We start from the raw sequence: 15,365 nt of genomic DNA on the forward strand, positions 1-15,365 counted from the left end.
CTCTCTGGGTGCTCTGAGGCTCGGATTTCCGCGAGCCTCTGAGCCTCGGCTTCTGTGTGAAATGCAAAGAGCATTTGTCTTTGGGGGCTTCAGGGAGAGAGATGCTCTACATAAAGTGAACGGAATGGGCCGTTAATCCCTATTAGTGGATCATTTAGACAAATAAAGGTTTGGGGGTCAAACCCAAAGCTATGGCAAAGAAAGTGAACAGGGACATGGCTGCGAGGAGGGACAGCACTTCCGACCTGCTCTGATGCATCGTGTCCTGCCCACCTGCTCACCGCTGACAGCAGCTGTTCTCCCGTCCAGCCCACGAGGCAGCTGACTCTGGCTGGCAGTGCTGGGGAAGGTTCGGGGGCACAGGAGCCCTTTGGTGATTTCCAGGGGTCAAAACAGAGTGGGAGAGGGGTCAGTGCATGGAAGAACGACCAACCTCCAAACCAGCTTCCAAATCTGAAAGGAGGCAAGTGTGTAGGAGGAAAGACCTCCGTCCTTTTGCTGGTCCCTGTTCTAACGGCTATTCCAATTCCCCTCTGGACAGGGTGAGAATATCCTCTTATGTGGGATTCCGAATCTCTAAAAAGGCGGGTCCCACATGGTAATCACCCTTCTTCAACACTTCATTTCTCTCCAGGTCTCTTTTCTGTGCCGAGCGTTTCCCCTCACGTGACGGGAGCCATACGCCCTCTACGTTATTGTAGGAGAAACATCCACAGGTTTGTTCCTAACTTGCCTCTTTGTCCATCTCATTGCCACTCTTCAACAACTTCATTCAGCCTGAACACAAAAAGAATCGTTCCTTTTCCTTGAATTGCTCAGTTCATGCCCACTAGCCAATGCCTGGGCACCTCTCACACACTGAGTATAATCCTGACTCAATCCTGGACAATCCTGACTTGTCCAGCTATTCCAGAAATCCAGCCCCAGCTTATCTGATGTGAGAAGGGATGTATTTGACGGTGTTTTGTTTTTTTTTTTAAGTTTACTTATTATTTTGAGAGAGAGAGAGAGAGAGAGCACATGCACACATGCATAAATTGAGGAGGGACAGAGAAGGGGAGAGAGAGAGAGAGAGAGAGAGAGAGAGAGAGAGAATTCCAAGCAGGCCCCACACCATCAGTGCAGAGCTGAATTCGGGGCTCAATCTCATGACCATGAGATCGTGACCTGAGCCGAAATCAAGAGTCAGATGCTTAACTGAGCCACCCAGGCGCCCTCATTTGACAGTGTTTAAAAACTGATCAATATCTTCTTTAAAATCCCACACATACCGTATGCTCTCTTTAGATACTTTCATGCCAATCAAGAAAGAAACGTCTCAAATTGATTTTATATCATTCCAAATGAACCCAAGACCGTCTGAGTGCATCACAGACCTAAAGATGCATGACTGACAGGGTGGTAGCAGGCTCATTAGCACCTTCATTTTAATCCTGCCAGATCTGGGAATAAAGAAAAGGCGATCCGTTCAGTGACAAAACATTCTTATTTCCCTTGCAAGATTCTCAGAGAGCAACTGCCCTCAGAGGGTAAGGGCGGGCTGGAGGGTGTGGGTAAGACACAACTGTTACAGGGCAGAGACACAATGGCTTCAGTCCGGTGCCTCATTTAGGTTTGGGTGCCCTTGGTATGCTTTCTGGTCTGCAAGATTAGGGCAGAAAAAAATAGATGACTATTAAAAAGTGATCTTACATAACACAATGTGTTGAAATTTTAGCCTATTCTTCAGCCTAGGGTTTATTTCCATTATTAAGATCCATGATACAGTATTGCTGTTTTTATCAATTCACAACCAGCGCCTGAGAAAGCAGCACAGAATTCGGTGACTTAAGATAAATAAGCATTTCTTACTACTCAAGTAGCTGTGCTCAGCTGATGGGCTGCCTCGTGACTGGCTGGTCTAGGAGGGCCCCCTTCAGGTGTTTGGCAGTTGATTGGCTATTGGCTGGCTATTGGTTAGAGCCAAATCTGGTGAGATGGGCTCATTCACGTCCCCCCACACCCAAGCTGTCCATGTCCTAAGGCCCAGAGCCTATTAATATGTTATTTTACATAGTGATAGGGTCTCTACATATGGGATTAAGCTAAGGACCTTGAGATGGGGAGATGATCCAGGTTCATCTGGGTGGGCCCAATATAATCACAGGGATCCTTCTAAAGGGAGGCAAGAGAACCCGAGTCCCAAAAGATATAAGGATGGCAGCAGAGGTCTGAGAGGAAAGAAGGTGCAACATTGCTGGCTTTGAAATGGAGGAGAGTCCAAGAGCTTCCAGATGCTGGAAAGGGTGAGAAATGGATTCTTCCCTGGAGCCTCCAGAAGGAACATTAGCTCTCTGGACTCATTTTAGACTTCTGACTTGCAGAACTGTAAGAGAATAAATATGTGTTTCTATAAACCCCTAAGCTTGTGGCAATTTGTTGCAGGAGACTAACACACCTGGACCTGTTAAAAAGTCAGTAGTAAGGCTCCAAGGGAGAAGAAGTGGATCATAGACTCAGGACTGGCACACTGTCACTTCTGCTGCGTTCTATGGATCAAAGACATCACAAAGCCATTCCAAATTCAAGGGCTGGAGAAATAGACTCACCCACCTCTTATTGGATTCTGTTTCTCCCACCTCTTGACGGGAGAAGCTGTAAAGTGGCATTTAAAGGGATGAGGAGGGGTGCCTAGGTGGCTCTGTTGGTTAAGCATCTGACTCTCAATCTCAGCTCGGGTCCTGATCTCAGGGTTATAAGTTCAAACCCCGCATCGGGCTCTGTGTTGGCTCTTCACTGGGCGTGAAGCCTACTTTAAAAAAGGGGGTGGTGGTGGGGGTGTGGAGGTAGAGATGGGTAAAGAATTACGGCCATTTTTTGCAACCAATCTACCCCCATGTCCTTTACACAGTGACAGAGGACATTCGAAAGCAGTGCCTGACCCTGGTTTCTTTTTGATTTCCAGGGACACAAGGAGCATGGGTGTCTTTACCTCAGGCGCTGATATCTTCCTAGGTCTCTGGGGGATGTATGTGTCTCCAAGAAGCCCTGGATGGATGGACTTTATCCAACATTTGGGAGTTTGCTCTTTTGTTGCTCTCATTTCAGTGGGCCTCTTGTCTATGGCCTTTTCCGGGTGTCTGTCCACATTCATCGCCTTTAGCTCCTCCTGGATGGTCACTTGTGTTCTGCTTTGCTGCTCCAAGCATGCACGATGTTTCATTCTCCTCTTCTTCCTTTCCTGCGGCCTGCGGGAGGGCAGGAATGCTTTGATTGCAGCTGGCACAGGGATAGTAATCTTAGGACACGTGGAAAATATTTTTCATAACTTCAAAGGTCTCCTGGACAGTATGACTTGCAACCTAAGGGCCAAGAGCTTTTCCATACATTTTCCACTTTTGAAAAAATATATTGAAGCCATTCAGTGGATTTATGGCCTTGCCACTCACCTAAGTCTATTTGATGACCTTATTTCTTGGAACCAGACTCTGGCCGTCTCTCTTTTCAGTCCCAGCCAAGCCCTGGAGGCACAGCTAAATGACACCAAAGGCCAAGTCCTGGGTGTCTTGTACCAGATGGTGACGGCAACAGAGGTATTGTCCTCCCTGGGACGGCAGCTCCTTGCCCTAGCAGGGCTTTTGCTGGTGCTACTTGGCACTGGCCTCTTCATGAAGCGATTTTTGGACCCTTGTGGTTGGAAGTTTGAAAATATCTTCATCACTAAACAATTTGTTCGGTTCGATGAAATGGAGAGGCAACTACAGAGGCCCTGTGTCCTCCCACTGAATAAGAAGGAAAGGAAGAAACACGTTGTCATCCCATCTTTCTGGCCGTCTCCTAAAGAGAGGAAGAACCTGGGGCTGTTTTTCCTCCCCATTCTTACCCACCTCTACATCTGGGTGCTGTTTGCAGCCATAGATTATCTTCTGTATCAGCTCATTTTCTCAGTGGGCAAACATTTCCAAGGCTTGCCAGGGCTGGAGGTCCACCTGAAACTGCACAGAGAGGTAAGCGTTCACAGGTGCTTCTTGCGATGCGTCCCGGCTATTTGCTGGCTTGCCTTGAAAAAGATCGTGAACCTCCCAGAGCAGGGCACTGCCTTATTCACCTTGGGATTCCCATGATGGCACAGCGTCTGGCATGTAGAAGGAGCCCAACAATTGTTGGTTAAGTTGACTTGAAATCCTGTTGTTAGAGTATGATGTCATCCTGAAAATCTTTGGTCACCGTTTCAGTTTCCTGTGGCTGCTCTAACAAATTGACCCAAACTGGGTGGTTTGAAAGAACAAAAATTTATTCTCTTATAGTTCTGGGGGTAACAAGTCCAAAATCAGTACCACTGAGCTGAAATTAAGTGCGAGCAGGGCCACAATCACTTTGGACTCTAGGGAAGAATCTACTTGTTGCTTCTTACAGCGTCTGGTGGCTTGTTGGCTTTTCTTGGCTGTGGCTGCAACCCCCATCTTCACTTATGTCTTCACATTGTCTTCTCTGTGTATGTAAAATCTCTCTCTGCTTTCCTCTTACAGGATGAATGTGATTGTGTTAAGGCTCACTGAGATAATCAGGGTAAATTCTCCATCTCGAGATCTTTATCTTGGTCACTACTGCAACGTCCCTTTTTTCCAAATAAAGTAACATGTATAGGTTTCAGGCCTTAGGATCTTATATCTCTGGAGAGAGGGAATTTTTTAGCTTTCTATAGTTAGCGAACACTGAACTGGGAGAATAGGTGTCTCTGATATGGGACATAAAGTTGGTTTTCAAGCAAGAGTACCTGGCATGAACCTAGAGTCTGTCTTCTTCTCTCCCTTGGACCTGTGCAGGTAGACTTTGAGCAACTTCTGTGAATGAGAACTTCTTTTCTTTGCATCTTGAGTCCGTATGCAACATAGGAGGCCTGTCAATGCATCAGCAGAGCATTTAAGAGGAGGGTTGCTGAAAAATGGGCTCCTAAGTGACCAGATATTATGGCTGGTGCTAGTATATGATAACACCCCCTAAAAAAGAAAAGAAAAGGAAAAGAAAAGAAAAGAAAAGAAAAGAAGAAAGAAAAAGAAAAGAAAAGAAAAGAAAAGAAAAGAAAAGAAAAGAAAAGAGCTACCTTGGTTTTTTAGGTCAGTGGTTCTCAACCTTAAGTGTGACCTGAGCTGAAATCAAGGGTCAGATGCTTGAGCCGCCCAAGTGTCCCGGGGAGAGTACTTTTAATAAACACTCCATGGGATTTCAAAGTAGGTGGTCTATAGAGACCATATTTCGAGAAAATTTGGTGCAGGCGCCAAAAGCAAGGACTTTCTAAATCAGTGATTATCTGCCATAGCCACACGGTGCCTTCACTGTGGACCTGAACAAGCCAACAAACACCCGGGAATCAGATTTACGTGGATTGGGGTGAGGCCTGGGTGAGGGATTTTTAAAAACTCTCCAAGTAGTTCTGACCTGCGGCCAAGATTGAGAACCACTGTTCTAAACTCCGCCCAAAAGAAGGGAGCTGAAAGCCATGGGATGGATCTATGACAATCTTAATTGGTCAAGATAGTGTGTTTCTCTGAGCTGGTGCCCCCTGAGTCTCAGGGAATCTGCCTTTCTCTCCTTCGTTCTTGTTCCTCTTGGCAGCTGTGTCCCAAGCAAGAAGACCATGAGTTTTGTGCCTCCCACCTTTTTTCTTTTCCATTTTTCTGTGGGGAAGTTTGTGATTATGTGGGCATGTCAGAGGATGTGGGTATTGTCAGACATTGTCTTGATTTTTTTCTAAACCCAGAGGTTGTGAAGCTGAGCTAGGTGGGACATGCGTGTTTATGTGCATGTATGTGTGTGTACATGCGTGTGTGAGTGTGTGTATGTGGGCATGAGTGTTGCTCATGGTGGGGTAGATTGCGCCAGCCTGGGCTAGTGAAAACACCAATAGCTGTCTGCACATGTCTGATTTTCCCTTGTTTTTGGTCAAGCTACAGTCCCGGAAATCTTAGAAGGAAACGGCAGAAAGGATGCCTGCAAGGCCTCCTTTGAAGCCCCACTCTTCCACGGGCTCTCTTTGTCTCGGGAACTGGGGTCTTCTGGTAGCATCCACACTTTTCTTCCCAGCTTCCTCTGGCTCAGCAGGTAGGTCTACTCCGCCCCCTCTAATCCTGGGCTGCTTCTCAGAGTTGATTACCCTGAGCATTCTGCTGCCCCTGAAGAATTCAGTTAATTACAAGATCTCTGTTGCTCTAGATATCTGGAGCAGGGGGAATAATGGAAGCGGTGTCTCCAGTGAAAGCTAAACTAACTCTTCAGACATGCTTAATCCTGGGGGTGGCAGGGAAAAGGGTCTCTCCCTTCCCCTCCCCCAACCCATTCTCCTTTGTCTTTTTTCCTTGCTCGGTTCTTCCTCTCCCCCCTTCTCTTTTTGCTTCTCTCTCACATTTCTCCCTCAGCCAATACCCATGCCTGCTTTGTGAATTCTCACCATTTTAGACAGAATGAGAAAAAGGCAAGTTCTGCCTTCCAAAAAAAGCCCAGAAGCTTTCCAATGACAATGTCCTGACAAATACATTTTTGGGCATCACAGGGTACTGGAGATGCAAAGATGTCTAAGCTTTGCCAGCTGCCACTGCACACTCACATCCTGGTGGGGGAGGCCGCCACCCTCTCGCATAGCGACAGCAGGGCGGTGGGTGCTGGGGCAGGTGTGGGTACGAGACTGCTGTGGGGGCTCCTCGCAAACTCTCTCCTGCCGTGCCTGGGAGACTGCCATCAGCCACTGGCTCCAGGGACCTGCAGTGTCCTGCCCTTATCCCAGGATGCCCTTGGTGGCCGTGGGTCCCTCTGTTGCTGCAGGTTGAGCAGGAAGAGAAACATCACCTCAGGGTTTTGCCAATATTTCTCTCCCACTTTCATATGATTTTAAATAAGTCTTTTAAGTAGAGAAGAAAGAAGGGAAATGACCCAAAGGGAGCTAGCTGGATGGGTGGGCATCATAAGTAAAAGTAGCCAGCATTGTTAACTTATTGAGCACGTATTGTGCACAGCATTTGTCTGCATTAGCTTTTCAGGACTGTCTGATACCAGAGCGGGTCCTCGGTCCATTACTCAACGCTGTCTTGGCAAATTGTTTACTTATGAGAGGTAAACACATTTTAAAGCATCAGGGTACCATTTAGCATATTGCTCAGCATTTTGAGAGAATTCATTTTTCTTCCACATTACCCTCCACCAACCCTGTACAAAAATGTTGACTCAATCTTTATGAAGCCCTGAGTCCCAAATGCAAAATCCCCAGTTAGATTCCTAGATTAAGTAACTTCTTCCAAGACCGGACACCCGCTGCTTTCTTATTGCAAGATTTCTCATCACTGACTCACTCGATGTGTTTGTTTCTTCACTAGTATTAAAAAGAGCACATGCCTTGCTCTGGGGACTGAAATCTCTATATTTAATTGTAGGTGAACTGTCTTTTTAATAAGAGAAAATGAAAGGCAACAGAAAGGCTTTTCATTGCTTAGGCACAGTGGTGGAGAAATTACAGATTTGACTTGACATCTATAGAGACGCCCCAGGTTTGAAGTTTCCAGAGTCTTCACAGGTACTGGGGCAGCTCAAGGTGCACTCTGTTCTCTAGGTGTGGTTGTGTTCTTTTGGAGAAGTCGTTTCCCTCTTCCTGCCCGCCCCTGCCCCCCCAGCTCTGGGGTGCTGCAGTGATAATAACTTACTAAGTACTCCAGTTTGTAAGGTTAACGCTCCATCCCCAAGGTGCTTAATTTACACTGGGAGTAGTTTGTTCATGGGCAGGATCTGCTCCATTAATTCCTGTTTTACCAAATTAGAAAACAAATCCACCGAGAGATTAAATGACTTTCTCAGGTCAGGGAAAACAAAGTGCTGAATCAGCACACTCTTTTGCTGGTGGCTTGGCTGGGCGGCACGATGTCATCTTTTGCCCTCTGTTGTCAGTCCACTGAGGGCAACTGGTTTGTATTCTTGCCTTCAAGCAGAAAGGAACACATTCCCCCCGAGCATCCAGCAGAGATGAGACAATGTCCTGTCTGAGACCTCTACACAAAGGGTTTAAAGCCACCTTCAGCAAATACTATTCTTAGTATTCTTACGCTAAGAATAATTCCCTGCCCCCAATGTCTAGAAGGTTGATTTAGAACATAATTTAATGCTTCTGCATCTTTGTGACCTCGTGGTCTGCCGTCGGGGTATTTGTCAAGATGGGGAGGACATGGTGGGGTCTTAAGGGGCTATGCTCCCAAAAAAAGGCTCCTGCAGTTAAGCTAAAAACATCTTTCATCAGTCCCACGTTTCCTAGTGTGTAGAAACAGGTGTTCCATAAAACTGGGTTATGTGGTCAAATGTGTGAGGAGAAGTGTTGGCTGAAGTGAAATGGATTTCTCTGCCTTCTTCTCAGAGACTTCAACAGGCTCATGGGGATCCTGACTCTCCAAAGAAAGGACAGAGTAGACAAACTTATCTGATACGTTTTCTCTCAAGGAAATCTGTATTTCCACAAACCCGCTTTAGAAAAACACTGCAACCGCTGCAAAGAACACTCGGCCCTTGTCTTTGCTCCCATCCTAGCACACGAAAGGAGCTGCTCCAGTCCAAGTCCCTGCATGGTTCACGCTAAATGCTATGCATTGCAGGGCAGGATTGAGCAAGACAAGGACTGAGGGCAAAAATGGCATGGATCTTAAGGGTCTTATTCTTTCATTTTAGGAGCAAGGAACTCAAGACATCATACATGACTCTTCCTTTAACATATCTCTGTTTGAACCCACCTGCATCCCCGAGCCAAAGCTCCTTCTGTCTAAGACCTGGGTTCCTCTCAGCATTATTCTTGTGATACTAGTGGTGCTGGGACTGCTGTCCTCCATCCTGACGCAGCTTAAAATCCTGGTGTCCGCGTCCTTCTACCCCACCGTGCAGACGGAGCGCGTCCGGCACCTGCATGTGAAGCTCCTGAAGAAGAGAGCAAAGCAGGCACTGGGAGGAGGAAACAGTAAACAGAATCTCTACTTTACAAAGGCAAGGCAAGCCAAGATGGCGATGTAATCTGTAATGAAGGAGACTTTGGGTTTGAAGGGCCAGTGGACTTGCAAAGCACTCTTCAATTTCATGTTAGGGTTCACACCCCTAGCAATAGATAGGACACCAGGGGGAGAAAATTAATAGATATGTGTGGCTAAGGCTCTTCGCTTCGTGCTTTTGAATGGGCCAGATGGGTCTGCAAGATATTTTTCAAAACGCTGATTTTTTTTTTTAATTTTTTTTAACGTTTATTTATTTTTGAGACAGAGAGAGACAGAGCATGAACGGGGGAGAGTCAGAGAGAGGGAGACACAGAATCTGAAACAGGCTCCAGGCTCTGAGCTGTCAGCACAGAGCCCGACGTGGGGCTCGAACTCACAGACTGCGAGATCATGACCTGAGCTGAAGTCGGCCACTTAACTGACTGAGCCGCCCAGGTGCCCCAACGCTGGTTTCAAGTAGGTACAGTCAGCCACAAGGTAGAGAGGCTACTGGGAAGGCCCTCTGCAATTATTATTAAAGGACCGTGCCCAGTAAGAGCGATTTATCACGTCGAGGACAAATAACTAACAGAGGGAACTATCTACTACAGCTTGGTAAACTTCAAAGAATTTGTTCATGCTCCAGCATTAAAGTATATGTATGATGTACATATGATGAAGAGGATTTCTATAGGCATAACATATATGTATATTTATGCATAGATATGATAATGACTTCCTACACATAAAATGAATGCTCATCGAAGGTTTTGTTTAACTTATTAATTAATGAAGAGACGGTAAGAAATTCCAACCAATTCAAAGAACAGTTCAAAGCACACACACACACACACACACACACACACACATATATATATATGCCACCAGGAATACCCAAATGAATGTGCTTACTAGATGCAAAACTGGCTTCTTCCACAAGGTGGATGGGAGGATTAATTGCACTTTACAGGGTGAAAGTCATTTCACGTGTCTGTGGACAAGAATCATTCCCATTGTTGCTATCAGCTCCCGACAGCTGGGAATGGGGAAATGGCTTAGAAACAATGAAAGGCTAAGGTAACCCACAAGGATAAGTTTCTGGCCATTTCCAAGTCTCTTTTTTTTCTCCTTTTTATAATGGCACAAGACCATTTTATTTCTTTATTTTTTGGGTAAGTTTATTGATTTATTTTGAGAGAGACAGAGACAGCCCAAGTGTGAGAGGGGCAGAGACAGAGGGAGAGAGAGAGAATCCCAAGCAGGCTCTGCGCTGCCAGCACAGAGCCCAGTGTGGGACTCAAACCCACAAAGCGGTGAGATCATAACTTGAGCCGACACCAAGAGTCAAACGCTTAACCGACTGAGCCACGTAGGCGCCCTTGGCCATTTCCAAGTCTTTTGCATGTTTTTCTGATGCCAGCAGCCCACAATGAGAAGTTTATGTCACAGGCATCTGAAATGACTCTAATGCTCATTCATCGATCTTTTTGTCTCTTCAGATTCACTTCTGGCTTCCAGTCCTGAAAATGATCAGGAAGAAACCAATGGGCATTGCAGGTGAAGACAATCCATGAGAGACGCCAAGCAGCTCCTCGGCCACACTGCTCCAGCAATTCTCCTCAGGTCTGCTGACGGCAGGTCCCTATTTTTGCCCAACAGCAGAGAACTGTGTTGCGTGATTCCTCGGGTGTTTGAGTTTGCGGACCAAACCACTTTTCTTCATAAGGCCGAAGGGCTACCAGGCTAATGGCTTTGTCATCTGTCTTCCAAAGCACATGATTTGGACGATGTCACGGTGTAACAGAATTATAACCAGACCCCTGGAGGATGAGCCTCAGCATGGAGTAATATTCAAAGAAAAAAAAAACACAGAACAAATATTAGAAAAAAATCAATATCTCTACTGCTGACTTATAGGCAAATGCCAAGGAGAACATAACACATATAATGCCAGGAAAATATCTTTAACCTCTTCTGTCCCTCTCTGCCCTTTTAAATATCTCTCATAGCTATTCACTATACACAGAACTATCTCCCTTTCCCCTGTTCCTATTCAAAAAAACAAATCCTTTTTTTGAAACCCATATCTAGCAGCTCCTAATTTCTCCTTACCACTACCTGGGCTCCTACTCTCTTCTTTCCTGGATCACTTGTTTTTTTCCCCTCTTTTACCAAATCCTCTATCTGGTATTTATGACAGTGTTGCCTCAGGAGCACATGTTTCCAAATCACAGGAAATACTTGTTAAATTGCCCATCTTGAGCCACTTTCTCCCACGCTCAATGTAGACTATACAGTATATAGAGGCCTATTTCCTCTAAACTCCAAACACCCATGAGGGAAAGAAAACCTCCTGAAATATTGATTCCATTATCTTGAAAGCTTTTATTTTGAAAACTTTTCAGACTTACCGAAAAGTTGTAAAATAGTAGAGTTCCATTTACCTTCATCCATCATCCCCAGTGTTAACATCTTATAGAAGTGTAGTATAATTATACAAATTTAGTAAACCATCTTGAAAAAAAATGGATAATGAGCAGAACTTATTGAGTTCATGCCAGTTGTCCCACTAATATTCCTTTTCTGGTCCCTGATTCAATACAGGCTCCCACAGTGCATTTAGCTTCTTAGCCTCCTCCAGTCAGGGACAGTTCTTCAGTCTTTTTCTTTTATGACCTCGGCACTTTTGAAAAGTATTGGCCAGTAATTTTGAAAAACGTTGTTTGACTTGGGTTTGCTGATGTTTCCTTGTATACTTTCTCCAGATAATGTATTTTCAGCAAGAGCACTACAGAAGTCATGATGTGGTCTCCTCGGTGTCCCCTTGTACCAGGGAGCACATGGTGTTGACATGTCTCATTACTGATGAGATTACCTTTCATTGTTTAGTTAAGATGAAGTCTGCCAGATTTTTCCATGGTAAAATTACTCTTTTTCCCTTTGTAATTAATAAGTATACTGTGGGGAAATACTTAGGCTATGCAAACATCCTGTTTCTCATCATATATTGTTAGCATCTGTCGATGCAGAACCATAGTGTGGCCAAAAAGTGATTTTCTTTTTTCATAATATCTTCTATATTTCTTCACTGGAATTTTACACTATCCTTAGAAAGAAACATTTTTTTCAAAGCCTAAACTTTGTTTCGGGCACCAGAGCAGGTATTTTCTTTCTTTCTTTCTTTCTTTCTTTCTTTCTTTCTTTCTTTTTCTTTCACAGTTAAATGGAGATGCTATGTATTATTTTTTTAATCTTCATTATTTTATTTTATGTTTATTTATGTTTTTTTATTTTTTTAAAATATGATTTGTTGTCAAATTGGCTTACATACAACACCCAGTGCTCATCCCAACAAGTGCCCCCTCAATGCCCATCACCCACTTTCCCCTCCCTCCCAACCCCCATCAACCCTCAGTTTGTTCTCTGTATTTAAAAGTCTCTTATGGTTTGCCTCCCTCCCTGTTTGTTTGTAACTATTTTTCCCCTTCCCTTCCCCCATGGTCTTCTGTTAAGTTTCTCAAGATCCACATATGAGTGAAAGCATATGATATCTTTCTCTGACTGACTTACTTCACTTAGCATATTACCCTCCAGTCCCATCCACATTACTGCAAATGGCCAGATTTCATTCTTTCTCATTGCCAAGTAGTATTCCATTGTATTTATAAACTACATCTTCTTTATCCATTCATCAGTTGATGGACATTGGGCTCTTTGCATAATTTGGCTATTGTTGAAAGCACAGAGCAGGTATTTTCCATATATGGCTCATTTATGTTTCACAATTCTGTGAGGTAGGTATTATTATTTCCATTTTATGGGTCAGAAAACTCACCCTCAGAGACCCTGACTTTAGCTGGCTGAGGGTAGGGCCTCAGCACTGGCTTGTTTAAACCTCCCAGGTGATTTTAATGGACAGCCAAGACTGAGAACCATGATTCCAGAAGGTTTACAGATTGAAGGTCTTTCAACTCAGGTATTCAACTGTGCGATTTCGCTAACAGAAGGAGCCTACATGAAAAATGTGTCTGATTCAACATTTCCCAAAGTGTGTTCCTCGGACCACACCAGTCTCTCAGTTGTTCCATAAAAAGAGTTACATGAGTTAGTAAATCCATACCATCTGCCTTCTAACTTTGAAGACTCGTAAAGGATGTTGGCACAACTCAAACACTTGAGAAACCCTATAATAAAGAAGTCTCTTTAAACCTCATTTCACTCAGAATGTCCCCCAAATTATTAAACCTTGGAATAACTTGCAATATCTACAAGAAACATGTAGGACCAGTTCCGCAGCCCCCGCGCAGGCAATTGCTGATGTAATCGGCATGACTTCCAACCAAAAAAGGATTTGAGAAGGTGAAAATGCATTTGCAGTTTTGATTTATTTAAATCAAATCATCCAATTATTTTGTACTTTGTTGTGTTTTCTAAATAAACAAATGTATATATTAACAAATGGATACAATATGTGAATTTCTGTATTCATTTTACATTTATTCCTCCTACGGAGAAATCTGTTCCATATTAACAGAGGCAAAGAATGAACTGCCAGATTTTTAGAAGGAATCGGATGCTTTTGTGCTTCTAAATTCTGTTAATTAACTAACTTACTTATTCTACCTAAGAGCAGCACCACCAACTAGAACAAACATTCAAACAGCCCACATGGAAGGTGCTGATGATACCCAAACAGTTCACTTGGTCCCTGCCTTTGAGATGCCTTCAATCTAGTCAGGAAGACGGACAGATCTTAGACAATAAATAACAATATGCACTAGGCTTAGGAAGTGCCAAAGGCACAGGGTGGGTACCTTTAGGGTGCCATGGCCAAGTTCTCTGCCCTGGCCTGTTATGAACGCCTGGTTTACCAAGATTACTAAATCGGTCCTAATTTCCTTGAAACCAAAATTACCTTCCTGAAGTCAGCATAATCCCTGTTGTTTCCAATGCACTGTGATTTTGAACAGTGCACAAGCCTGGAGAGTGGCCCTGCTGTCTTTATCTGTTAGGTGTTTGCCCTTATTCTGAAATGCCTGTCCCTATTGGAAGGACAGACTGGCAAGGAGGTGCTGTCACAAAATGCAATTTGATCCTGAAAACAAGATTTAGACTTGCTCATTAGGGCCAGCCTAACTGGGATATAAAATGCTTATTTAATTACAGCCTATCCACTTTAGATTTCAATGAACGGTTAGTTAAATTTCTTGAGACATCTATTGTGAAATGTGCCCTGTTAAACTCATGCAGGTGGAAAGATACTGCCCAAAGTAATTGAATAGCCCTTCCATTTTCGCCTCTAATTGTAATGGCTTACAGAAGATATCGCATCACGGTCAAAGTCAGTATTTCTCATCTCGCGAATCCCAGCATGATGCCATATTTTGTTAAGGTCTTTCAAGTGTCATTCTGATGTCCTCATTGGTTTCGCATTTGTTGTTGGTCATGTCTCTCTGAGTGAGATACACTAATTCTAAACACCTTTGCGGTAATAGATCTTGTTTATTGTTCTACTTGGCAGGTTAAACATTATCTTTTGATTCAATGTCTGCTGCTTTCTTAGGACTTCATCAATCCTAATTATAACATGGGACATATTGAAGTCTTTGCACATCATATATTTTTGTCTTAATTCACTTAAGAGAAAGAAATAAACCTATCTCATTCTATGAAAGTGAGAACTAGCTTCCTCACACAAAGTCATTCATAGCGAAAAGACCATTGAGGTCAATTATTTTAGTTAATTTATGCAATGAAAGAGAGAGGAACCGGTTAAAGAAATGAATGTGAGGGGCGCCTGGGTGGCTCAGTCGGTTAAACCTCCGACTTCGGCTCAGGTCATGATCTCACAGTTCCTGAGTTCGAGCCCCGCGTAGGGCTCTGTGCTGACAGCTCAGAGCCTGGAGCCTGCTTCACATTCTGTGTCTCCCTCTCTCTCTGCCCCTTCCCTGCTCATGCTGTGTCTCTCTCTGTCTCAAAAATAAACATTAAAAAAAAAATTTAGAAAAAAAAAATGAATGTGAACTGAGTGTGGCCATACATATATATACATATATTTAAAAGCCTGTTTTATTAGGCTAACATAATCCTCAAACAGCAGGGAGGAAAAATTTAAATTAATGGATGGCTGAGACCAACAAACTTTCGGGGTTCTAAATCTATTTTTGTTTTAATCCCTAATGGTTTCAGTGACATTCTTAAAAGCAGGAAAGGAAAGAAAGATGAAAAACAGGGTACAGGGGATATGAAGCTTTTCTCATCTAAGTTCTGGCTGTCTATGCACCTCACTTTTACAATCAGAAAGCAGAAGAAATCAGGGTTGGATTTGTCATTTGAGGAATTTTATGCAAATGCAAATGGAAAGCGAACAAGGCAATGACAGAAATAAAAGTG

The 15,365-nt window shown here is 43.9% G+C and overlaps 1 protein-coding gene across 1 annotated transcript; it reads left to right on the forward strand.

Moving 5' to 3' along the window:
- The first annotated feature begins 2,957 nt into the window (after positions 1 to 2,957).
- LOC122210872 (dendrocyte expressed seven transmembrane protein) lies at positions 2,958 to 10,619 on the forward strand. Its single transcript, XM_042923802.1, has 3 exons — positions 2,958 to 3,986; positions 8,680 to 8,988; positions 10,472 to 10,619. The coding sequence occupies exons 1-3, from the start codon at positions 2,958 to 2,960 to the stop codon at positions 10,544 to 10,546; spliced, it is 1,413 nt and encodes a 470-aa protein (XP_042779736.1). The 3' UTR covers positions 10,547 to 10,619.
- The last annotated feature ends 4,746 nt before the right edge of the window (positions 10,620 to 15,365 follow it).

The sequence above is a fragment of the Panthera leo genome, chromosome F2, assembly GCF_018350215.1.
Source record: "Panthera leo isolate Ple1 chromosome F2, P.leo_Ple1_pat1.1, whole genome shotgun sequence".
Lineage (NCBI taxonomy): Eukaryota > Metazoa > Chordata > Mammalia > Carnivora > Felidae > Panthera > Panthera leo.

Bases quoted from the DNA above. Each gene is read 5' to 3' on its own strand.
- LOC122210872 (XM_042923802.1), top strand. From the start codon at position 2,958: ATGGGTGTCTTTACCTCAGGCGCTGATATCTTCCTAGGTCTCTGGGGG. The intron at 3,987-8,679 runs GTAAGCGTTCAC...CTTTCATTTTAG, and splicing joins ACCTGAAACTGCACAGAGAG to GAGCAAGGAACTCAAGACAT. The intron at 8,989-10,471 runs GCAAGGCAAGCC...TTGTCTCTTCAG, and splicing joins AGAATCTCTACTTTACAAAG to ATTCACTTCTGGCTTCCAGT.